At 41.3% G+C, this 25209-nt stretch overlaps 3 protein-coding genes across 4 annotated transcripts in view; 2 read left to right on the top strand and 1 right to left on the bottom strand.

Moving 5' to 3' along the window:
- LOC308691831 (uncharacterized protein) overlaps positions 1 to 14896 on the top strand; it is a 66820-nt gene extending 51924 nt beyond the window's left edge. Inside the window, exons 2-3 of the mRNA XM_081367394.1 lie at positions 1531 to 3352; positions 14195 to 14896. Of these exons, the coding sequence (XP_081223520.1) occupies positions 1536 to 3352; positions 14195 to 14258 (1881 nt within the window). The 5' untranslated portion in view covers positions 1531 to 1535 and the 3' untranslated portion in view covers positions 14259 to 14896. The remainder of the gene's footprint in view (positions 1 to 1530; positions 3353 to 14194) is intronic.
- Positions 1 to 25209, bottom strand: part of LOC308697603 (uncharacterized protein) — a 641328-nt gene that overhangs the window by 563559 nt on the left and 52560 nt on the right. The gene's annotated exons all lie outside the window — the stretch shown is intronic.
- The window catches only part of LOC308697382 (uncharacterized protein), a 28929-nt gene continuing 23618 nt past the window's right edge, over positions 19899 to 25209 (top strand). Inside the window, exon 1 of one of the 2 annotated variants that reach the window (XM_081376562.1) lies at positions 19899 to 20087. The gene's annotated coding sequence lies outside the window, so the exon portion shown is untranslated. The remainder of the gene's footprint in view (positions 20088 to 25209) is intronic. The other variant, XM_081376561.1, reaches the window with a different exon arrangement.

Genomic DNA, 25209 nt, shown 5'->3' with positions numbered 1-25209 from the left:
TTTCACATGAGAAATCTAACTCCTTTCCACAAATCGAACATAAAAAAATAAAACAGTATAAATAAAATAAATATTAATAACTGAAATAACACTTTAAATGCAAACAGTAAGTGTGTATCCATAATCAAAGTAGGCTACTGCTCTCTCAAAACTACAAGTTCAAACAGAAACAATTATTTTTTTCTTCAAGCATGAAAAAGAGATAAATTAACTACACAGAACAGCCTAAGATAATGGTCATGTTCTTTTTCAAGAATATAAGCATGTCAACGATTTCTGGCAGCAGTTGAGACCTTTGGGCAGTACTAGTAGTGCTGCACGATATGAGGAAAAGCTGCGATGTGCGATCATTGTTTAATATTGCGATGTCGATATGACTTGTGATATGTGAATGTTATTTATACTGTTCTCATGTCAATGTACTTTAATAGGTTCTTTGCGCGATAGGTCAAATGTTTATTACCATGCCTGGTTCAGATTACACTATTTTAGCGCGATTTTGGCACGATCCGTTTCGTGGAGATTCGTGAAGGACAACGGGCGTCGGGACGCAAGATTCGATCGTTTCATTTCGTGTGTCATAGTGGGCGACGACAAGCTACGCGTCTGCAATGCTTCAGGACATCACGACAGAAAAACTAGCATGTTTAACTTTAACGGTCCTCCACGACGGGTTGAGAGTGAGTGAGAGTGCGAGCAACAGTGTGCGTGTGTTTGCGCGCGCGCATGAGTGAGTGAGTGAGCGAGGGACAGTGTGTGTGTGTGTGTGTGTGTGTGTGTGTGTGTGTGCATGGAGTGTGTGTGTGATTGGCCCGGCACACAAATTATTTAAAAGTGGCAGGGGCATCTTCAATACTAATTTCACCCTCATGCTCCATCACGCTGACATCAAAACAACTCACGAGACAAAGTTTCACCTCGACGAGAAATCTCGACGCATTTTAATCTCGCGAGATCTCGTCATACGATTCACAGTGTCGAAGACAGCAGACAGATCCAGGAGGATGAGGACTGAGGATTTGGAAGCAGCTTTTGCGATCCGTAAGGCTTCTGTGACAGACAGTAATGCAGTCTCAGTAGAATGCCCTTTCTTGAAGCCGGATTGGTTGACATCCAGCTGGTTGTTGAGAGACAGAAAGGATGTTACTTGGTTGAAAACAGCTCTTTCAAGTGTCTTCGCAATGAATGGTAGGAGAGAGATAGGTCTGTAATGTTCTACAAATGATGTGTTTAGCGTTGGTTTTTTAAGCAGTGGAGTAACCCGAGCCTGCTTGAATGCTGTAGGGAAAATGCCAGTATGGAGGGATGAGTTGATGATGTGTGTGAGTGCTGGTAGAAGTGTGGGAGCGATGGCTTGTAGAAGGTGTGAGGGGATGGGGTCAAGTTTTGTAAATGAAAACTTGATGAGTTGAATCAGGTGTGTTTGATTAGGGAGACAAAGACAATGTGCAGTGTTGGGGTGCCGGCAGGACAGGTTTGGGAACCACTGACTAAATGTGACACGCAGTGATTTTTTTTTTTTCATTTCAGACCTGATGGAAGAGAGCGAGGAGAGTGAAGAACTGAGTGAAGTGGAGGAGGAGAGTGAAAAAATGAGTGAAGTGAAGGAGGAGAGTGAAGAACTGAGTGAAGTGGAGGAGGAGAGAGAAGAACTGAGTGAAGTGGAGGAGGAGAGTGAAGAACTGAGTGAAGTGGAGGAGGAGAGTAAAGAACTGAGTGAAGTGGAGGAGGAACATCATGTTAAACCTGAAGACAAACCCTTGAGTCGCTCCAAGACTAAAAAGACATTTTTAAAGAAAAGAAGAGCCAATAAATCTTCCACCTGCACTCAGTGTGGAAAGAGTTTCACAACCAAACATAGTCTTGAGATTCACTTGAGAATCCACACTGGAGAGAAGCCGTTCTCATGTGATCAGTGTGGGAAGAGATTCACAGCCAAACAAAGACTTGAGCGTCACATGAGAGTTCACACTGGAGAGAAGCCGTTCACTTGTGTTCAGTGTGGAAAAACATTTCGTAGGGCATCAGTCCTGAAGAGACACTTGACAGTTCATGCGAAGGAGAAGCCGCATTCATGTTCTGTGTGTGGAAAGAGGTTTTCACTGCTGACATCTTTACATGCACATCAGAAAATACACACTGGTGTGAGAGAGTACATGTGCTTTGAGTGTGAGAAGACTTTTATGACAGCAAATTGTTTAAAACTGCACGAGAGGATCCACACTGGAGAAAAACCTTACAAATGTTCACACTGTGACAACAGATTCAGTCAGTCATCTCATCTGAAAACACATGAGAAGATCCACAGCAGAGAAAAACCTTACAAGTGTTCACACTGTGAAAAGAGATTCAGTCAGTCATCTCATCTGAAAACACATGAGAGGATCCACACTGGAGAAAACCCTTACAAGTGTTCACACTGTGACAAGAGATTCAGTCAGTCATCAAATCTGAAAACACATGAGAGGATCCACAGCGGAGAGAAGCCGCACACGTGTGATCAGTGTGGAAAGAGTTTCAGATACAAACACAATCGGGAGATTCACATGAGAGTTCACACAGGAGAAAAGCCATTTACATGTGATCAATGTGGGAAGAGTTTCACAATCAAACAAAGTCTTGGGATTCACATGAGAATCCACACTGGAGAGAAGCCGCACTCATGCCATCAATGTGGGAAGATATTCAGCCGATCAACACACCTTAAAAGTCACATGAGAGTTCACACTGGAGAGAAGCCGTTCATATGTGATCATTGCGGCAAAGCATTTCCCCGGGCATCACACCTTAAGGCACACCTGACAGTTCATACAAAGGAGAAGCCATATTCATGTTCTGTGTGTGGAAAGAGTTTTTCACACCAGCAATCTTTACATACACATCAAAAAATACATACTGGTGTGAGAGAGTACATGTGCTTTGAGTGTGAGAAGACTTTTATGACAGCGAAATGTTTAAAACTGCACCAGATGATCCACACTGGAGAAAAACCTTACAAGTGTTCACACTGTGACAAGAGATTCAGTCGATCAACACATCTGAAATCACATGAGAGGATCCACAGCGGAGAAAAACCTTACAAGTGTTTACACTGCAAAAAGAGATTCAGTCAGTCATCACATCTGAAAACACATGAGAGGATCCACAGCGGAGAAAAACCTTACAAGTGTTCACACTGTGACAAGAGATTCAGTCAGTCACAACATCTGAAATCACATGAGAGGATCCACAGCGAAGAGAAGCCACTCACGTGTGATCAGTGTGGAAAGAGTTTCTCTATTAAAAGTCACCTGAAGATACACATGAAGATCCATACAGTGGAGAAACCACATCACCACAGTCTGAGATCACGGTAAGTAGTTCATCTTTATGTGCTGAGAAACAAAATCTCTTCTGTGTAAGTTAGTCAGTCAAATCTCTCCTCTCCACCTATAGCTGGCGCTGTTTCACTGTGGCTGCTGTTGAATCATCCAGGTTGTGAATGAGGCAGACACCTGATGTGATTTTAAAGTGCTTGGTGTGTACACTGCCGTGCAAAGGCAAAAGACCGTAAGACCGTTTTGGTCGAAAATTATGCCGTGTTTCCACCGCAGGAACTTTCCCCAGGAACTAGGAACTTTGGGGTGATACTCGTTGTGTTTACACCGCAGGAACCAGGGTCTAAATGAAGTTCCGGGTAAATATTTCCCCCTTCGAAAGTCCCTGCTCGTGAGGTAGTACTTTTTCAAAGTTCCGGAACTTTCAGGGGTGGGACTTGGGCGCTGAACATGCTGATTGGTTGAGTTCATGCCGCATTTTGATTGGTCGACTCCACGCAGCATTTTATTCAACCACCATCTGTTGCGGTGCATGCAGTAACAGTCGTCTGCTATTCGAATCAACAATGGAGTTTAAAAAAATGCCACCGATGGACCGACGACGAGGTTCAGGCTTTATTAAGCTTAAATTCAAAGGATGAAATCCAGTGGGAAATGTAAAGTCGCACGCTGTTCTACGTCACCAGCCTATTTGTCTAATCTTCACAGTACTTTAGCCCGCGGTGGAAACGCGGCTAGGAACAGGTCTACAAGTTCCTGGTAAAAAAGTTCCTGGGACAAATTGTTCCGGGTAATTTCGGTGGAAACACGGCATATGTTAATGATATTTTTGGCACATTCAATATCTCCTTTATCATGTGGATAAAAGTCTTGAGTCAATTCCGCTTTTTTTTTCGAGTAATAGGTTGTCTTAAAAGTAACTTCCAAAAGCCAAAGAGAAACCAAGGCAGAACACCGTAACACCAGTAATACCGCCAAAGAGCGGTAGGCTTTGTTTTGGAACGTTCAAATTAAGTTACGGTAATCTACCTTTGTTTAGCCGCGCATCAATATGTAGTTACTGTACCGGTGTTCTATCAAATAATGCGACCTATCAGATTGTACATTGTTCTGCGTTTGTTTTACTGTCAATTAAAATTGAAATTACGGTGTAGCCTACTTTGTACAACTTCCATCAGTCCCTTAACTTCTGATGCGTTGTCCTGCACAAACGCGGTCATGCTGTAGCAGATGAATACAACAAAGAACTAAAGCCCTATGGCGTCATTTTTTAGTCAAATGTTATGAGCGTGTAAGACATGCTCACGAGCACATTATGTTATTTCACACGCGCAAAAATGAACCTTCAGCTGGCATGATAAAAGTACTCGCGCACAAATTCAACAACCGAGAGGTGTACAGGTAGCTGCGAGCGAGCGCCTGGCATACTCTCATGCTTGTACAGTGGAATCCTGCTCGCGCGCAGCGGGCTTCTGCTCGCGGAGTGCTGTTTTGCTCGCGCAGTGGATTTCTGCTCGCTCGAGTCTACATGACTTTTGACAATTTGGGGGCGGAAACCAAGGAGGGCACTGACCCTCTTATGATTGGTCACTTTCATCATGGAAAATCTTGGGAAATCCTAACCCCGCCCACCTTCAGACGCAGCGCGAGTCACTCAGCTCGCTCTGCTATTCCGGCTATCTCTGTATATTTTAGACAACGAAAAATGTGATAAAACACCATACTAACTCTTTTCGTTTTCATTTAAAGAAATCTTAAACATGATAGCCACACAAATGTGGTTCAGGCAACGCGTATTGATTATATTCACTGCACATAACGTTTGCCTATTTATAAAAAAAAAAATATATATATATATAAAACACAAACCTGCCTCTTTTCGTTTTAAATATAATATAAAAACATTAAACATTTTAATATGGCCCAGGCAATATGTGCATTTGTACTAAACAACAGATTTTGCAGTAAACAACATTACAGTTTTTAAATTTTTAAATACAATTATTACAATTTAAAATGACAAAACTCAACCCAGTCTCTTTTTGTTAAATTTCAGTTTTATCAATATTAGCCATTATAAAAAAGTAAAAGGTATAAGAAGCTATACAAATAAAGCAAACAATTCAGTCAAACACACAAAGTCAGCGCTCTATAAAACCATACAAAGGTAATGTTAAATAGCTTATAAAGTTATGAAACTTCCCCTCAGCCAAAACGATTGGCCAGGGAATAAATTATAGATTCACGAGACCAAAAATCGCCCGTTAGATATACACAAGACGAATTATATCTCATGTTTAACCACTACAGAGACGCCAGCGAAAGCGGCGAACGTCAGAAAGACTATAACCGAGGAAAGGCTGTTCCAGGCGGGGTACATGAGCGCCGAGCGCCCGGTCATCGTTGTATGGTTAGACAAGCGCTGACTTTGTATGTTTGACTGAATTTTTTGCTTTATTTGTATAGCTTCTTATACCTTTTACTTATACTTTTATCATGGCTAATATTGATAAAACTGAAATTTAACAAAAAGAGACTGGGTTGAGTTTTGTCATTTTAAATTGTAGGCTAATAATTGTATTTAAAAATTTTAAAACTGTAATGTTGTTTACTGCAAAATCTGTTGTTTAGTACAAATGCACATATTGCCTGGGCCATATTAAAATGTTTAATGTTTTTATATTATATTTAAAACGAAAAGAGGCAGGTTTGTGTTTTATATTTTGTTTTGTTTTTATAAATAGGCAAACGTTATGTGCAGTGAATATAATCAATACGCGTTGCCTGAACCACATTTGTGTGGCTATCATGTTTAAGATTTCTTTAAATGAAAACGAAAATAGTTAGTAAGGTGTTTTATCACATATTTCGTTGTAGGGTGACCAGATGAGATTGGCTGAAATTCGGGACGGGGGGGGTGGGGGGGGGTGTTGTTTGGGGAGGTTTTGGGGTAGTCCTACTATGATATTAGACTACATAGCCTATAATAAAATGAATTTTCAAACCTGAACCAAACATATTTTTATTCAAAGATCAACAATCTGTCATTAATATTTAGTCTGCCACAAAAAAAACAATATTAAAATCATGAACTCAAATGTCATTGTGACCAAAAAAAAAAAAAAAAGACTGTTGTAACAGTGCGTAAATCAGACATTTCAGGCTATAAGTCTAACGCTAATAAGCCTTAAATGCCAAAATTATTATTATGACGAAATTGTCGGTCATTAAATAAGAAAACTAAATAATTGTGTAGATGATTTGCTTTGTGTAACCCAACATCAGACATTAGGCCGAAGTTTTTTTTTGCACACAGTGCCGCGACCAATCAATCACTCCTTTACTGGCTGCCTGCACATTCACTGTCCTCGCGGCTGCGGCAACTCGCGCTCGCTTATCAATGCATTTTAATTCGCGCCTACGGTATCTTTGTTGAACTTCAAAAAAAGAAAAAGAAAAAGAAAAAGATGCTGCAGCCAATAAGCAGCCGGCGGGGCTGGCTGCAGGACGACTCCACCTCCACGGACAGTTTTTAATGTTTTATCAGACAATATAAGAATTTGCTTTAGTATAATTTTAGGGACAATTAGGGCCGGATTCGGGATTCGGGACAACAGCTTAGATTTCGGGACTGTCCCGAATTTTTCGGGACGTCTGGTCACCCTATTTCGTTGCCTAAAATATACAGAGATAGCCGGAATAGCAGAGCGAGCTGAGTGACTCGCGCTGCGTCTGAAGGTGGGCGGGGTTAGGATTTCCCAAGATTTTCCATGATGAAAGTGACCAATCATAAGAGGGTCAGTGCCCTCCTTGGTTTCCGCCCCCAAATTGTCAAAAGTCATGTAGACTCGAGCGAGCAGAAATCAGCTGAGCGAGCAGAAATCCACTGCGCGAGCAAAACAGCACTCCGCGAGCAGAAGCCCGCTGCGCGCGAGCAGGATTCCACTGTACAAGCATGAGAGTATGCCAGGCGCTCGCTCGCAGCTACCTGTACACCTCTCGGTTGTTGAATTTGTGCGCGAGTACTTTTATCATGCCAGCTGAAGGTTCATTTTTGCGCGTGTGAAATAACATAATGTGCTCGTGAGCATGTCTTACACGCTCATAACATTTGACAAAAAAATGACGCCATAAAGCCCCACCTCACCCAGTTTGTGTACTGGACCTGGTTGAAACACTCATGCATCTAGCTGGCAGAGTGCCAAAACTTCGCCGGCTCCTTCAGCACCGACCTAAACACGGTTGAGTCGGCGCGGGAATAATATAATTACAGGCAGTGTTTATAATGAAGCAACAAGTGTACTGGTGCATACGACATCAGACCAGCTGTTACAAGCGGGTTATACCTATCACAGTGTCCGGAATAAATACGCAGGACGAGCGAAGTGCACAAGCACAATAATAGGGTAGACAGCTGAAACCACCGCATAATGAAAAGACACAGAACACAGAATGTTGTGCTATAAATGCATTAGTTGTCGAGGTAGTCCAGAATGCGCTCCCCACTCCCCACTCTCCACTCCCCACTCAAAAAGCACTGTTTTTCATGACCGTGAATGTGAGGAGCACGACACATTTGAACATGAATCTCAGGAAGCGCCTGTGATGAGGGCTATCTGAATGTGAAAGTATGCGTCTTTCAGATTCACCGCTATAAACCAATCCCCGGGTCGAATGTGCACGAGGATCTGTTTTATATCGTGATAATTTTGAACGCGTTCTTAGCAAGTCACTCGGTTCCAATGGAAGATAGACTGGAGCTATTTTCACATGTCTTTTACAGGTCTATTTATAATGGTCTATAATGATTTTGTTAATGGTGATCAGCAACCAAATATTGATAATGTGAAAGTTACTGCCTTTTGCCTTGGCATGGCTTCTTACTTTTTGCTGACAATACACAAAGGCAGAGTACAGTAACTTTAAAATAGTGGTCAAAAGTCAAGTTTGAGCTCAATATTTTGTATTGTAAATAATTGTCATTACTAAAACATCAAATTGCCAGATTTCCAGTGTCCTATCTATAATTAATTTGGAGGGACAACTAAAAATCTTTAGTCATTTTTCTCACTTCCACACTCTAGCGAGTTAAGGCCTTTGTAGGGCAGTATAACAGTATAACACTTTTGACCTCTATTTTAGAGTTACTGTACTCTGCATTTGTATTGTCAGCAAAATATGAGAAGTCATGCCAAGGCAAAAGGGAGTAACTTCCACATTATCAATAGTTGGTTGGTGATCATCATAAAAAAAAATCATTATAGTAACACCTGTATAAAATCTAGTGATCATGGCATTTATTTTGTACTATACCATACCATCTTCTTCTGCTTATCCGGGGCCGGGTCGCGGGGGCAGCAGTCTAAGCAGAGATGGCCAGACTTCCCTCTCCTTAGACACTTCCTCCAGCTCTTCCGGGGGGACACCGAGGCATTCCCAGGCCAGCCAGGAGACATAGTCCCTCCAGCGTGTCCTAGGTCTTCCCCAGGGTCTCATCCCAGTGGGACGCGCTCGGAACACCTTCCCGGGAAGGCGTCCAGGAGGCATCTGGAACAGATGCCCGAGCCACTTCAGCTGACCCCTCTCGATGTGGAGGAGCAGCGGCTCTACTCTGAGCTCCTCCCAAGTGACCGAGCTTCTCACCCTATCTCTAAGGGATCGCCCAGCCACCCTGCGGAGAAAGCTCATTTCGGCCGCCTGTATCCGGGATCTTGCCATTTCTGTCATGACCATAGGTTAGAGTAGGAACGTAGATTGACCGTTAAATCGAGAGGTTCGCCTTTCTTCACCACAACAGACCGGTACATCGACCACATTACTGCAGAAGCAGCAAATCCATCTGTCCGTACTGCAGAAAAAGCAAATCGTCCATCTGTCAAATCCGTCTTGATCCGTCTGTCAACCTCCCGTTCCATTCTTCCCTCACTCGTGAACAAGACCCCAAGATACTTGAACTCCTCCACTTGAGGCAGGAACTCTCCACCAACGTGAAGTGGACAAGCCACCCTTTTCCGACTGAGAACCATGGCCTCGGATTTGGAGGTGCTGATTCTCATCCCAGCCGCTTCCCACTCGGCTGCAAACCGTCTCAGTGAATGCTGAAGGTCCTGGTCTGATGGTGCCAGCATGACAACGTCATCTGCAAAAAGCAGAGACGAAATCGTGTGGTCCTCAAACCTGACACCCTCCGACCTAGCAATTCTGTCCATAAAAATTATGAACAGAACCGGCGACAAAGGGCAGCCCTGCCGGAGTCCAACATGCACCCGGAAACAGTCTGACCTATTGCCGGCAATGCGAACCAAGCACCTGCTGCGGTCATACAGGGAGCGGACAGCCCTTAGGAAAGGGCCCCTGACCCCATACTCCTAGAGCACCCTCCACAGGACACCACGAGGGACACGGTCAAATGCCTTCTCCAAATCCACAAAGCACATGTGGACTGGTTGGGCAAACTGTAAACAGTGTTGGTAGGGCACTGCTTCCCTATCCTGAGGCACCGGACGGTTTGCCAGAATCTCTTCGAGGCCAACCGATAGTCCTTCTCCTTGGCCTCACCGAACTCTTCCCAAGCCCCATTTTTTGCCTCCACAACCACCCGGGCTGCAGTCTGCTTGTCAGCTGCCTCAGGAGTCCCACAAGCCAGCCAGGCTCGATAGGACTACTTCTTCAGTTTGACGGCATCCCTTACTTCCGGTGTCCACCACCGGGTTCGGGGATTACCACCTCAACAGGCACCTTACGGACACCTTACGGCCACAACTCCAAGTGGCCGCGTCGACAATGGAGGTGGAGAACATGGTCCATTTGGACTCAATATCTCCAGACTCCCTCTGGATTCGGTCGAAGCTCCGGAGGTGGAAGTTGAAAATCTCTCTGACAGGGGACTCTGCCAAACGTTCCCAACAGACACTTATAGTACGTTTGGGTCTGCCGAGTCTGTCCCGCTTCCTCCCCGGCCATTGGATCCAATTCACCATCAGGTGGTGATCGGTTGACGGCTCCGCCCCACTCTTCACCTGAGTGTCCAAGCCATACGGCCGGAGGCCAGATGAAACGACCACAAAGTCAATCATCGACCTCCCGTCTAGGGTGTCCTGGTGCCACGTGCACTGATGGACACCCTTATGCTTGAACATGGTGTTTGTTATGGACAAGCTGTAACTAGCACAGAAGTCCAATAACAGAACACCACTTGGGTTCAGATCAGGGGGGCCGTTCCCCCCAATCAAGTTCCTCCAGGTGTTACTGTTGCTGCCCACGTGTATGTTGAAGTCCCCCAGTAGAACGACAGAGTCCCCAGTTTGAGCACTTTCCAGCACCCCTACTATGGACCCCAAGAAGGCCGGGTACTCTACACTGCCGTTTGGTCCGTAGGCGCAGACGACAGTGAGAGACCTATCCCCGACCTGAAGGCGCAGAAAAGCAACCCTCTCATTCACCGGGGTGAACTACAACACATGGTGGATGAGCTGGGGGGCTATAAGCAAACCCACACCAGCCCGCCGCCTCTCACCATGGGCAACTCCAGAGTGGTAAAGAGTCCATCCTCTCTCCAGGAGTGTGGTTCCAGAGCCCAAGCCGTACATGGAGGTGATCCCAACTATCTCTAGTCGGTACCGCTCAACCTCACGCACAATCTCAGGCTCCTTCCTTGCCAGCGAGGTGACACTCCACATCCCTAGAGCTAGTTTCCGTGTCCAGGGATTGGGTCGTCGCCTTCAACTGCCGCCCGATCCTCTAAGCACCGGTCCCTTATGGTCCCTCCTACAGGTGATGAGCCCACGGGAGGGCGGCCCCACGTCGCTCCTTCGGGCTGAGCTTGGCCGGACCCCATGGGGGGAGACCCGGCCACCAAGCGCTCTCATGCGAACCCCAAACCTGGGCCTGGCTCCAGGGTGGGGTCCCGGCTGCGCCATGCCGTGCGACGTCATGGTCCTCAATCTTATTTCCATCATAAGGGTTTTTGTACTGCTCTTAGTCTGACCCATCACCTAGGACCTGTTTGCCTTGGGAGACCCTACCAAGGGCATATAGCCCCGGACAACATAGCTCCTAGGGTCAGTCGAGTACTAAAACTCCTCCACCACAGTAAGGTGGCAGTTCAAGGAAGGGGCATTTATTTTGAATTACAGTACTCTGCATTTATTTTGTATGATTTACAATTACTTATAACCGTCTAATTATTGCTATCCTGTGATTTGGTTGCATTCTGATGGCATTATTAATACATTAGACATGACAAAATACCTCCAGTGGTAAAGAGTGGGCTATCTTCAATTGGTACAGAGTGGCATAAGACTTGCTAAGCGCGCTTTCAAAATGATCACGATAAAACAGAATATCATGCACATTCGACCTGGTTTATAGTGGTAAATCTGAAAGATACTTTCACATTTAGCTAGCCCTCATCACAAGTGCTTCCTGAGATTTGTGTTTGAATATGTCGCGTCCCTCACGTTCACGGTCACGAAAAACAGTGCTTTTTGAGACTATCAGAGGGGAGCACGTTCTGGACTACCTCAACGACTAATGCATTTATAGCACAACCTTCTGTGTTCTGCGTCTTTTCATTATGCGGTGGTTTCAGCTGTCTTCCCTATTATTGTGCTTGTGCACTTCGCTTGTCCCGTGTATTTATTCCGGACGCTGTGATAGGTATAACCCGCTTGTAACAGCTGGTCTGATGTTGTATGCACAAGTACACTTGTTGCTTCATTATTGACATTCCCTGTGATATATTATTCCCGCGTCGGCACGACCGTGTTTAGGGCGGTGCTGAAGGAGCCAGCAAAGTTTTGGCACTCTGCCAGCTAGATGCATGCATTAGTGTTTCAACCAGGTCAGGTACCCGAACTGGGTGAGGCGGGGCTTTAGTTCTTTGTTGTATTCATCTTCTATGGCATGACTGCGTTTGTGCAGGACAAAGCTCTTGGGACATCAGAAGTTACAGGGACTAATGGAAGCTGTACAAAGTAGGTAACACAGGCTACACCGTAATTTCAATTTTAATTGACAGTAAAACAGGCAGAAAACCATACAATCTGATAAGGTAGCAATATGTGATAGAACACCATCACAGTAACTTCATATTGACACGCGGCTAAACAAAGGCAGAGTACCGTAATTCAATTTGAGCGTTCCAAAACAAAGCCAAAGTTCTGTCTTGGTTTCCATTATTTTCTCTGAAAAAACAACGGAATTGACTCTCTTGACTCCTTTCTTATCCACATTACAAAGGAGTCTTGAATGTGCCAAAAATATCAATAACTAATTTTCGACCAAAAGCAACGTTACCGTCTTTGGCCTTTGCACGGCAGAGTAGTACATAGTGAAACGCTATTTAAATGCCTCATTCATTCATTAGTTTCATTAGTTGATTGGTTTCTATTAACTTGTGTTCAACCCAACATGAATGTGTGATAGAAATAAAATCTGTCTGATTTTGATGTGATTTTTCTGTTCAGAGCACTGCAAAATCACTCTCTGACAATATACATGGCAGCGCTGTGCAACTTTCTCTTTCTGACACTGCTTATTATGGTATAGATAAAACGTCAAACAGTATTTTCATGTTTTCTAACAGCAGTTCATGTTTTAGTATTTGCTCTGGTGCTTATCAAGAATACAGAGATGAGAAGCTTCCAGATTCTTCCTCTGTTAATGTTAGAAAGGTGTTGGAAATGATGTGATTGCTTACAGATCTAGAGTTCCATGACCAAACTAGTGATTTATAACCAGAGCCGGACAGTAACTGAGTACATTTACTTGAGTACAGTACTTAAGTACAGTTTTGAGGGATCTGTACTTTACTCGAGTATCATTTTTGGGGAGTACTCATGACTTTACTCAAGTACATTTGAGGGGCAAATATTGTACTCTTTACTCCACTACATTTCTATCCATAACTGTGAGTACCCGTTACTACTTATATTAAAAAAAAAAAAAAAAAAAAAGGAAAAAAGAAACATCTCGGAAACCCTCTCAAATGTGATTGGATTGTGCAGGCGCCACTGATTGGGACAGCCTATCAGCAATCACCTTCAGCTTTCCGCCAAAGTCAACTCCATGGTCAGATTTAGATAAGAGACGAAACCATGGACGAAACAATGGATGAAGGTCCATCCCGGGAGCAATATTTTTTTCCCCAGGATGATAGGGGAAGACTCATTCATTAGGGAAGTCATCCCTGATTGGTCTTAACCCCAGTGACGGGTAGGTTTAGGGGCGGGGTTATGGGGGTCATAAGACCCCTAGTGACGGGTAGGTTTAGGGGTGGGGTTAGGGGTAGGTCATCAGACCAATCAGGGATGACTTCCCTAATGAATATTCATGAGTCTTCCCCTACCATCCTGGGGAAAAAAAATCGCATCCCGGGAATGTGCCAAGCCATGGCCCCACCTCGCCAGACTATTTCAATTTTCTGAACAAGTAAATGATAGTTTTCGCTTCAAGTGTTTGCTGTGTTTACCAGTGTAAGCACTGTGGCAGTAGTAATGCAATATTTAGAAAATGTACTCTTGTACTCTTGATACTCAAGTACTTTTAAAAACAAGTACTTTAGTACTTTTACTTAAGTAGACATCTGACTGTATTACTTTTACTTGTACTTGAGTAAAATTTAGCAAGGGGTATCTGCACTTTTACTCAAGTAATGTAGCTGTGTACTCTGTCTGCCTCTTTTTATAACACAAATTATCTTCATGATATTAAAATAGATCATAATTATGCCACAGCATAACCACAGCAGTTGTTGACCAGATTTGATGGGGTTGAAATGACTATTGAACTCATCATTGATCTTGACTTTGGGCTTCACTTTTCATTTCAAGTTTGTCTTTCATTTGAAATCTCACTTGATTTAATGTTTCTTTTAGACTTGATGGACGTGAACAAGAAAGGAAAAACAAAAGCCAAAAAAGTCTCCTGCCCTCAGTGTAAAAAACGCTTCACATGAAAATCAAGTCTGAAGATTCACAGGAGAGTTCACACTGGGAAGAAGCGGCTCAGGCTTTCTCTCTGAAATCACATCTACTCTCATTCTGAAAAAAGACCATTTAACTGTGATCAGTGTGGTAAACAGTTTCTTTGAGCATCAGTCCTGAAGAAACACCTGAAGATTCACACAAAGGAGAAGATTCATTAGTAATATTACAGCAGAAAAGACACGGTGGTGTGTGTTTCAGTGCAGGAAGGCCTTTACTGCGAATGATAGAAAGAGGTGAACTGAAAAAGCATCAGAAAATTCACCCTGGAAAAACCTTTGGAGGCAAAGTTCAGGAGCTGAAGAAGAGGCCTTAACACTTTTAATAGAGACATGAATCTGATATAATTTTTTAACTCGTTCATTTATTGTTTTTCATTAGAACATCTAGTTTCACTTCTTCTCTTCCATGGAAATGCAAGATATACGTTCATGTATCTTTCAAACTGGACTCTTTTCTTCTCTTCTTCTCTTGAGATGCTTTGGCTCTTATAAGTCAGTAAAGAGAGAGAGATCTGTCTAAATCGCTTTCACTTTTTCTTAATGTTTGTATTTGCTTCATGTAATATTGATTAAACTCTTTACTCATTTTATCAATATCTCATTGTTATTTTCCTTTTTTAATTTTCTTCATTCTAGTTCTGAAATTCATGAAGTATCCTGATATGATTGCTTTTTGAGCTTTCCGTGTTTTAAACTTCCCAACAGAGCTTTTAAATGCTTAACTAAATTATCTTTCACTGCACACATGACTGGCATTGAATGAGATTGCTGTCTGTCTACATTATTAACCGTTTCACCCTTGATATCCAGTATCATATAGGCTGTATTTCAAAGAGTTTGTTCTAGTCAGTTTGAGGTTTCATTCACACCATGAGGCTTAAAAGGCCTAAAATGAAGAAATTGCTCTTAATTCAAGCAGAATCAGCAGAAAATTAAAAACAGCATTACCAGCTTCACTTATCACTAACCAGACTGACTTTATTTCATTTCTGTTTTAATGAAATCAATAGTTGTATTTTAAAGTCACCATGATGGTGGTTAGCGTTTGCTTTAGTTGGATTCTTGACCCTTGACAAAATGAGGCTTCCTGAACCACTGAGACCTCACAGCCAAAGGTTCATTACTCGAAGCTTCATTCAGCATTGCTCACTAGTGACACCTAGCTACTGTGCAAAGAAATAGCAGACAAATTAATTCATTCTGAACCATTGTCGCTCCCTCCCTAATTTTATATAAAAAAAAAATTATAAAAAAATGTGTTTTATAAAAATACTTTTATAAATAAAAATATTTATTTGTAATGTAAATATACAAATACATATTTATATTTATTTGTATATTTATATTTAAATGTATATTTTATAAAAAATATTTTTATAAATAAAATTATTTATTTATTTATTTGTGCACTGTTGATGTCTGTAACCTTTCATTTGCAATAATAAAAAGACGTGATCAGACATTTGTCCATTACTGTGTATAATATAAAATATGTATCTTCCTCTGTCTGAATTTACTTGTGCAGTCACACACACAGTTAATTAATTATTCATAAATTGTTTGGATAGTGACAGTATGAACAACAACAGTGACACTGTGTTGAGTGCAGTGCTTATGTTAGAGGGAGTGTAATAAAGTACATTTATTCATTTAGCAGATTATAGATAACATTAAAGTAAACTGCAACAGAATAGTCCAGAAGGAAGGATTACAATAGATTTTTTTTATTGAGAAACAAAAAACAATTATTTCAAGTGTGTTGGGGTTTAGACGATTCCTCTTCTTGGACAAAATCTCTCTAGCCTTGGAAAAGATCCTTTCACAAGGAACAGAGGATGCAGGGGAACGTAAAAATTGCAGTGGTACAAATGAGGACACTGATGCTTCTGTTGAGCCCAGACAGGGGAGGATTCCCTCTTTCTTGCTGGCTCCATTACCAGGAAAAAAGGAAGAGTCACAAAAAGCAAACAAATCCAATAGGGCAATCCAAATCAAAATGCAGTCCAGTCCAGATGCAAAAATCCAGAGCAATCCAAATAATCTTATATAATTAATATAAAGACTATAATATAGCTAGGCCTACTATAATAATATGCTATAACTATTCTAACCTGATCATGTAATAATATACAGCCCCAACATATGACACAATAACGACAATGACAATGATAGTTTTCTAACTCTCTGACACTACTACAACTGCTTCTACTACGACACTCAGACCGAACCGATGACGTATCCACACAAACCGAGGCCTCGTTTTGTCATTAGTCACGTGATTTTCACGTTAACAACACAAGCCTCGAATCGCGGCTTCATCTGGCACGCCCACTTTTTCTCGACACAAGCTCCGACGCCTCGGTTCAAACGTCACGTCCGTTACCAGTTGCACGTGCTGAAACAGCGGTAGCAGTTTTATTTGACGTCGAGAAAGCGTATGATGTGATGTGGAAAGAGGGGCTGATGATTAAACTGGATAAATTGGGTATAGGAGGTAGGGCGTTTAACTGGGTGAAGGATTTCCTGTATGGACGATCTATATGAGTGAGTCCTTTAGATTTTTGGGAATGGTGTTTGATGCTAAGTTGACATGGGCTGGCCATTTTGAGAAAGTCATAGTTAAATGTAAAAAGGTAATAAATGTGATGAGATGTTTGGCAGGAGTGGACTGGGGTGCGAGTAGGAAACCACTGAAGGGGATATATGATGCATTGATTAAATCAGTAATAGATTATGGTTGCATAGCATACAGAGATACAGCTAAAACCACATTGGCTAAGTTGGATGTTGTACAAGCACAAGCATTAAGAATATGTTCTGGGGAGTTTCATACGTCACCGGCAGTGGCAATTCAGGTGGAAATGGGTGAGATGCCTCTGCAATTAAGAAGGGAGCAGTTGACAGCCAACTATTGGGCAAACCTGCAAGTTCAGGATAGGTATCACCCCACAAGAGAAGTTATACAGGTATGCTGGGAGCACGAAAGGGTTAAAAGTCAAAGTTTTGGATGGGTAGGTGATGCTATTGAGAAAGAGATGGGACTAGAGGGAAAGGAATTTAGCCCAACAGTTCCGCTGCCAGTCAGACCACCTTGGCTTCTTTGGCAGACTAGTGTGGATCTAGAGATTTTAAATAGCCACACAAGGAGTAGAGAGGGGTTGGATGTTTGTCAGGCATTTTGTGATAGGATGAATATTAAAGGATTAGTTCACTTTTAAAAAAACTTTTGCTGATAATTTACTCACCCCCATGTCATCCAAGATGACCAGGTCTTTCTTTCTTCAGTCGAAAAGAAATTAAGGTTTTTGATAAACATTTCTCCATATAATGGACTCCAATGGGAACCAAACGGTTCAAGGTCCAAATGACAGTTTCAGTGCAGCTTCAAAGGGCTTTAAACGATACCAGACGATGAATAAGGGTCTTATCTAGCGAAACGATTGGTCATTTAAAAAATAAATAAAAAAGTTTAAATTTTATAAGCACAAATGCTCGCTTTGCTCTGTTCTGTGATGCGCGTTCGTGACGTCACGTAATACGCAATTACGTTGAAAAGGTCACGCTTGAGGTAGGCGGAAGTACCGAGTCAGTGTTTACAAATGTGCAGAAGGAGGACCATATACACATATTCAAATGTCTTTGTGTCAGTTTATTGTTTAAAATGCCCATTTAGTGTGCGTATTGGTGTTTTAATATTAAAAAGCCTAAAAGAACATTTTCGTCAGGACAGAAAAGCGTGACCTTTTCAACGTAATTGCGTTCTACATGACGTCATGAACGCGCATCACAGAACAGAGCAAGGCGAGCATTATATTATGGATAAGCTCATATCAGATAGGTGTGAATTTTGTGATAATATTGAATCTGTGGAACATGTGATTTTTGAGTGTCAGAAATATGAGAAGGAAAGAATAAAGATGAGAGAGGGCATAAGAAGGTTAGGGGGACAAGGAAATTCACTTTTTCTATGCACACTATGCAGCTTTCCGTTTTTGTCAAACAGCGACCCCTAGAGTCGCTGTGCAGTACTTGTATTTAATGTTACTGTCGTAAATAGCACTCGCGCAGAGCCGTCTCTGCACTCACGGCCTGATCTCTTCCGCCCTCTATACATAGACAGTATATAAACTGGACACAGCGACCCCATTGGATTCAACGGAGACAAGTGAAGTCAGTTAGAAGCACTAACTTCCTGATGGTCGAGCATACTGCGCAGACTCACACTGAGCTTGATGACGTTCTTGTTTCTTTAGAAATAAATAATGGACAGATGTAAAGTTATTCGCTGTCAAAGTGACGCCAAAATGAATGGGAGTCAATGGGATGCTAACAGCAGGTGATGGTCCGCTAGCCAATGGCCGCGCCTGGGGAACCTTCAATATAATATGAAACTCTGCCCCCCTGCCTCTAAACCGGTACCTGTTCAGTAGGATGGAATCTGTAATGAGTGGAAATAAGGTGTGGCCCCTTTAAGAGCTGAGCGCGCCCTGTTGAACTGTCGGCAGTCAGTATTGTATTTGCACCTCGAACACCCCATGTATGCGGGTTATTTCAGTTTGATGCTCATTCTTATCAAGTAAAGCTGTGGGCGGTAGAACGAGTGACAGACAGTTACACGAGTTCGATTGGGGAATAAAGTGCAAGTTGTGAGATGCCAATCGCCTCCGTGAGTCTGTCTGTCTGGCCTCTGTAATAACTTCATCTGTCTATTGTGTGTATGTGCAGTGCCGTAAAGCAATTCGTTACATCGCGAGACCTGATATCACGCGATACTTCGTGACGCTGAGGATGGTGGCCCGCCGCCCAAAGTTGCAAGGGTGGTTTTTCCGCTCACAGACACTTGGGGGCTGCGAGACGACCACCATTCAACCCGAAAAAAGTCATATAACTATTCCAATGACTCCGAAGCTGTTCGGTTATGGTAAAAAAGTAGTTCACCTTTAAAGAAGTGTTGGGGAAACCATTAAATGATATGAGTACACTGTTATTTCGATTTTTAAAGGAAACAAGATTGGCAGAAAGGATATAATTATTATTATTAGGAGTTATTTCTTCTAATGTAAGTTTTTTTTTGTTGTTTTTTTTGTGGAAAACAATAACTAGTGATGGAAAATACATCAACAAGGGCAAAGCATAAAACGTGTTGTGCCCAATAAACAACAGCTGCTTTGAAAGTGGGAACTGCTCCATCTTTCAGGACAAGCTTTTTTGGTGAATCTGGTGTCCCTTAGATCCACGTAATGACTCTAATTTAGCAACTCTTCTTCTTCTCAACATGGGTGTGTGTCTGTATACAGCTGTAAAGCTACATTTATTCATTTTAGCTGAATGAGTAGTAAAGCTACTACTAGCCCTGAGTGAATTGGTAGTTATTTTATGTTTCAGACTTTTCCCTTAATAAAACATGAACAAAAGAAAGGATATAATTATTATTATTATTATGAGTTATTTCTTCTAATGTAAGTTTTTTATTTATTTATTTATTATTATTTTTGTTTTTATTTTTTATGTGGTTTAGTTATTTATCTCCGGCCCACACTCCAGTACAGTAGGTGGCGGAAATGCACCATTAATGTTGGATGCCAACCGCCGTTATACATCAACGAAGAAGAAGTTGCATGTGCTCCGGTGTATTGTAAACACAGGCGTTTTGTTTTCATATTGCTTTATCAATTTTCGTATTGCCTTATCAATTTTACCCCGAATCAGACTTAGAGTATATTAGTGGAGAGGAATCGAGCAGAACTCGTGCACGAACGGCTGTTACAGGACGCTTCAGAGAGGTATGTTTTTTTTGTGTAACTTAGATGTCTCATACTTTTTCTCTACGCGGTTATTTGTAAATGCTACTGATGTTTTAAAACACGCAAAAATATCCATGCATTTCATACAATCGTTCTACCTCATAATATTACAATCCTCGAAGGGATTATTTGATCAGCACTCACACATATTCTCTCTTTCTCTCTCTCACACACACACACACACACACACTACAAAACGAATGTAGCACACTACAAAACCATGAGCACATTACGAGACAAACCATGGTTTTACCACAGTAAAGAAAATGTTAACATTAAGTTACCTGATGCCAACAAACACCATCATTCAACGATCGTGAAATGAAGTTTGTATGTGTTTGAAACAGCGTTGCTACAACATAAATAAAACAATAACTAGCGATGGAAAACACATCAACAAAGGCAAAGCATAAAACGTGTTGTGACCCATAAACATCAGCTTCTGCTTTTAAAGTGGGAACTGCTCCATCTTTCAGGACAAGCTTTTTTTGTGAATCCGGTGTGAACTCGCTTAGATCCGTTATGACTCTAATGCAGCAACTCTTCCTCTTCTCAACATGTGTCTGTAATACAGCTGTATAGCTACTACTAGCCCTGAGTGAATTGGTAGAGTTATTTTATGTTTCAGACTTTTTCCTTAATAAAAAATGAACGAATACAGTGAACTAGAGTAGGACTTGGTAGATAAAGATAAAAGATAAAATATACTTTAATGTCCCCCAGGGGGAAATTTGTCTTGGTCTGCAGTCACTGCGACACATACAACGTACCACATAAAATATACACCGAGTATAGACAATACAAACATGCCTCATTACACTGTACCATGAGAAAAAAAAAGAAAAAAAAAAAACGTACAACGCACCAAATAAAATATACATCGAATATTGCAAACATGCCTCATTACACTGTAACAAAAAAAAAAAAAAAATTGCACAACACAGCTGGGGGTAAAAAGTGTACAGGTAACAGTCATTTATTACTGTTTAGCATCTTAATAGCAGCTGGGATGAATGAGTTTTTATAGGCTACCTCTTTAACCTACAGTTCGGCATTCTAAATCGTTTACCTGAGGGGAACAACTCTAGTTCCTTATGTGCCTCCCTGAGCACAGATTTATCGTACAGTGACTGTAGGTAGCACTGCTCTTGGTAGCCTACAATTCTAAAAGCTGTACTGATCAGACGCCCCAACTTGGATTTAAAGGTCCCATGACATGAAATTTTCACTTTCTGAGTTTTTTTAACATTAATATGAGTTCCCCTAGCCTGTATATGGTCCCCAAGTTTCTAGAAATTTCAATCGGTGTAAATCGAGCTTTTGCTATCTTTCTCTGCCTTTGAGAAAATGGAAGCTCAATCGCGCTGATCTTGAATCTCCTCCTTGTGACGTTATAAGGAGGAATGTTACCTCCCCTGTCTCTGCTTTGCCCGCCCAGAGAATATTTTCCGCCCATGAGAAAATGAGCTAGGAAGGAAGTAGGAACGCGCGCGCGCGATTTTAGTTTGTCCACGAGAGATATCATGGCTTTTGAGCGAGCGAAGCATAATAATTGCTCAATAATTGGATGTACAAATGAACACCGAAGGGTTAATACAGAGCTGGGCTTGCTGGACGTCTGAAACTAAAGTCTGGATCACTCTCTTTGGCTCAGCTACACACCTCGGAACAGTAAGTCAACTAATGATATAAGTGTGTTGCTTTACTGTTTATGTTTGCCTAGACTGTTACAGGTAGAATGTGGCTGTCACATTAGCTATGCAGCCATGCAGTTTATGTGTGTGAATACACACACTGTAACGCGAGTGTTGTACACTTCTTTGTTATTTGGATAACCGTTTTCCTGTTGGTTATACGGCGCGCGCGATATCCGCATTTCAAGATCGCAGAGCTTGATGATGTAATTGTAATAAGATAAATTACAGATGTTACAGATCTCTCATGAAAAGGCAACAGTAGGTTAGCGTTAGCTACATGATAATAACTGTAAACCATCCGAATAAAGTACCGTATCCAGACATAATATTTTAAACTAACCATTCGGAAACATCCTGCTGGAACCGCTGAGTTGTTGCTTCTCCATCCGGATCAGATTCTGGGTCAAACTGAAATGCTTGAACGACTGCGTGTCTTCGTGCCATTAATATATCCAACGTAAACATGCACGGACCGGTACCGTTGCGCAAGATGGTCAAGGCCACACCCACCCTCCACCTTGCGCCGCCTTTATCCTCCTTATTAGTATTTAAAGCTACAGACACCGAAACGGCCTGTCTGAAGGAAGCTCATTCTGGGACTGGCTTATAGTGGCTATAATTCTACACCGAGGCTGAATTTTTGAAAAGAGATTTCAGATACAGTACTAGAGACCACTAAGGCCTATATTAAAGCCTACAAAAAGTAGCATGTCATGGGACCTTTAAACTGAACTGAAAGATTACCATACCAGGTCTGCATGATAACGTATCACACTCTCTAAAATCATTTTAAAAAACAGAAACAGGAGTTTGCTATTGACACCAAACAATCTTAGCCTTCTTAAAAAGTACATCCTTTGTTGCAACTAGGGCTGCACGTTTTCAAGTTTTTCATTAACCGTTAACCGAGGCCCTTAGCGGTTAATACTCGGTTAACCATAGTGTGCGCGCCGCAACCCCGAGATAGGCGTAATATGCGGGTGGGACATGTCCCCACCACTATTTTCTAAGGTCGATATTGTCCCCACCACTTTTGAAACATCTCGCGGCACGAATACCAATAAAAATAAACAAAACATCTCCAGTTAACTAGCAGAGCATTCATTTCGTTTTTTTTTTTTTTTAGGCGATTTAGCGCTGAAATGTTTGTTTTTTAAATCAAGTGATCAAAGTGCTCGTTGCCGCTGCGATCGAGAAGGGTCTTGTAAAACGTGCTGAGGTAGGATGGGCGATATATCGCATGCGATTGTTATGCGCATCTCATCAGTAAAGCCGGTTCCTTGATTAGTAGTAAATCACCATCACCTGCTTTCAGATGGAGCGGCATTTACTACAAAGAGCCGTAGTTAACTGACAAGCTGAGCCAAATCACATCAATATCGCGGACGTATCGGCAGCAATAATTAATGCGATATGGCTCAGCTTGTCAGTTAACTACGGCTCTTTGTACACAGCAAAAACTCCAGTAAATTAACACTGCTGGGAGTGTATGAGTCCACACTCAAGAGTGTTAAAGTTAATGAGATAATTAAGTGATTAATTTAGTGATGATTGAGCATTATTGAAGACACCTGATGTTAACAAGTAGAATCGCTGAAGGAGAAAATCTCAAATTGTAAGATACCATTGTGGTGATTGGTGTTTGCTTTAGTTGGGCTCTAGACCATTATGTGTGTACTTTAGATTTTGTTTGGCTGTTGTATCTGAATTGTAACTGCCAGTTGAACAAAGAAAAAAGTGATCTGTTGCTGTTGGTTACATTATAACATTCATCATTTGACCTTGATCACTGAACTCATTAAGATCCTTCATTCTGACTTCGATTTATGTTGTTGGTTAGAGAATCTGCATAAATGGCCAGAATTTTTTATATAATTTAACCCTTTAAAGCCTGACACATTAAAAAAATGTCAGAAAATTATATATTTTTGGAAATTAGATGTTTATTAAGCCTTGAATCAAAATATAAAAATTTTTTTTTTGCCAACTCATTTTGTTTATGATATATTTTTTGTATCATATTTGATACATCAGGCTTTTGGGGAACGTTTTGCTTACAACAGTGTAGATTTTGGATACAAAAAATCTATTATGCCTTTAACAGTTTGAAAACATAGCAGTTTCTGTCTTTGTTCAGGCAAATATGCACCTTACACTTCTCACAGTACACATGTGAGAAGTGATTGTTGGTGCAATGCTTGCATTTTTGCACCAACAAAGTGCAAAGATGCACCTATAGCTTTAGGCGGCCTATAGCTTTTTTATTTATTTATTTGATTTATTCCCATTTGGAAAGAATTTTTTAAATTACTAAGCAACCACTGAATGGAACAACACAAATTATATATCATTTTAAAGCTTAGGATCTCAGCTTTTTAATGCATCTAATTACATTTATTAATTCCTAACGAGTGCTGAGTAATCCCTCTAAAACCAAGTGTACCGCCAGCAGGCGCCATCTAGCTGCGAAAATATTCATTACCATATTTTTAAAAAATCTTGCCTTGATTAACACAAAGTTGATGTCATTTGAAAGTTTAGAGTCTGAATTTTACAGTGAATGTATCCACTTTGAAAAACTCTAAAGTATTGCTGAGTTATTTGCTGATAAATATAATTTCTTTTTTTTCATAATCTATAAAATAATGTACTGCAATGTGTCAAAAACATCATACAGCTCATGAAACATTCTCAGATAATTGAAAATGGCACTTCATTTTTTACAGCATATTATTACAATTAAAATGAGCCCAAAATTAACATAATCTATTGCTTTTATGACAAGATATTCTTCATGGAGAAAAAATTGCCCATGAGGGGGTGTCAAAGACTGTACAAAAAGGCCATCTCTTTTCAAAATGCTGTAATTTTTGATTCCTTTATCCAAATTTTTTTTTTTTTATCCAGATGCAGCTAACATAGGGGGACTTCACTAAAAAAGAATTTTCCTCCTACCTTATTTCCTTCCTGAGTTATTCCATGACAAATAAGAAAGATATACAAAATCATAATAAAATTATATATATATATTGTCTTTTATCCGCTGTTTCTTGGCAGGACAATGTCCAAATGTAATTTAATTTATATTTTCAAAAAATGTAAAAAGAGTTCTTTCAAACGATACCTACCTTTTGACTCTCCTTGCTATAGTTTTGGAGTTATTATGATTATATAATTTGTATATGGGGCAAAATTGGCTGTTTCAGGCTTACCAGTTCATTTCTGTGTGTGTGTGGGTGTGTGTGTGTGTGTGGGGGGGGGTGTGTGTGTGGGGGGGGAGGTGTCTTATTTGCACTCTTGATGTTTTAGAGTGTCACCCCTTCATTGCTGTACACTTTTTTTCAGCACAGTGGCTGATCTAGCTTGTACCACCAAAAGTTTCTCTGAGTTTTCCTATTTTTTCA

The sequence above is a fragment of the Scardinius erythrophthalmus genome (genome assembly GCF_964197995.2).
Source record: "Scardinius erythrophthalmus genome assembly, chromosome: 1".
NCBI classification, from domain to species: Eukaryota; Metazoa; Chordata; class Actinopteri; order Cypriniformes; family Leuciscidae; genus Scardinius; species Scardinius erythrophthalmus.
Note: the sequence above shows the minus strand (reverse complement) of the source record. Positions and strands in the feature narration are given on the sequence as shown.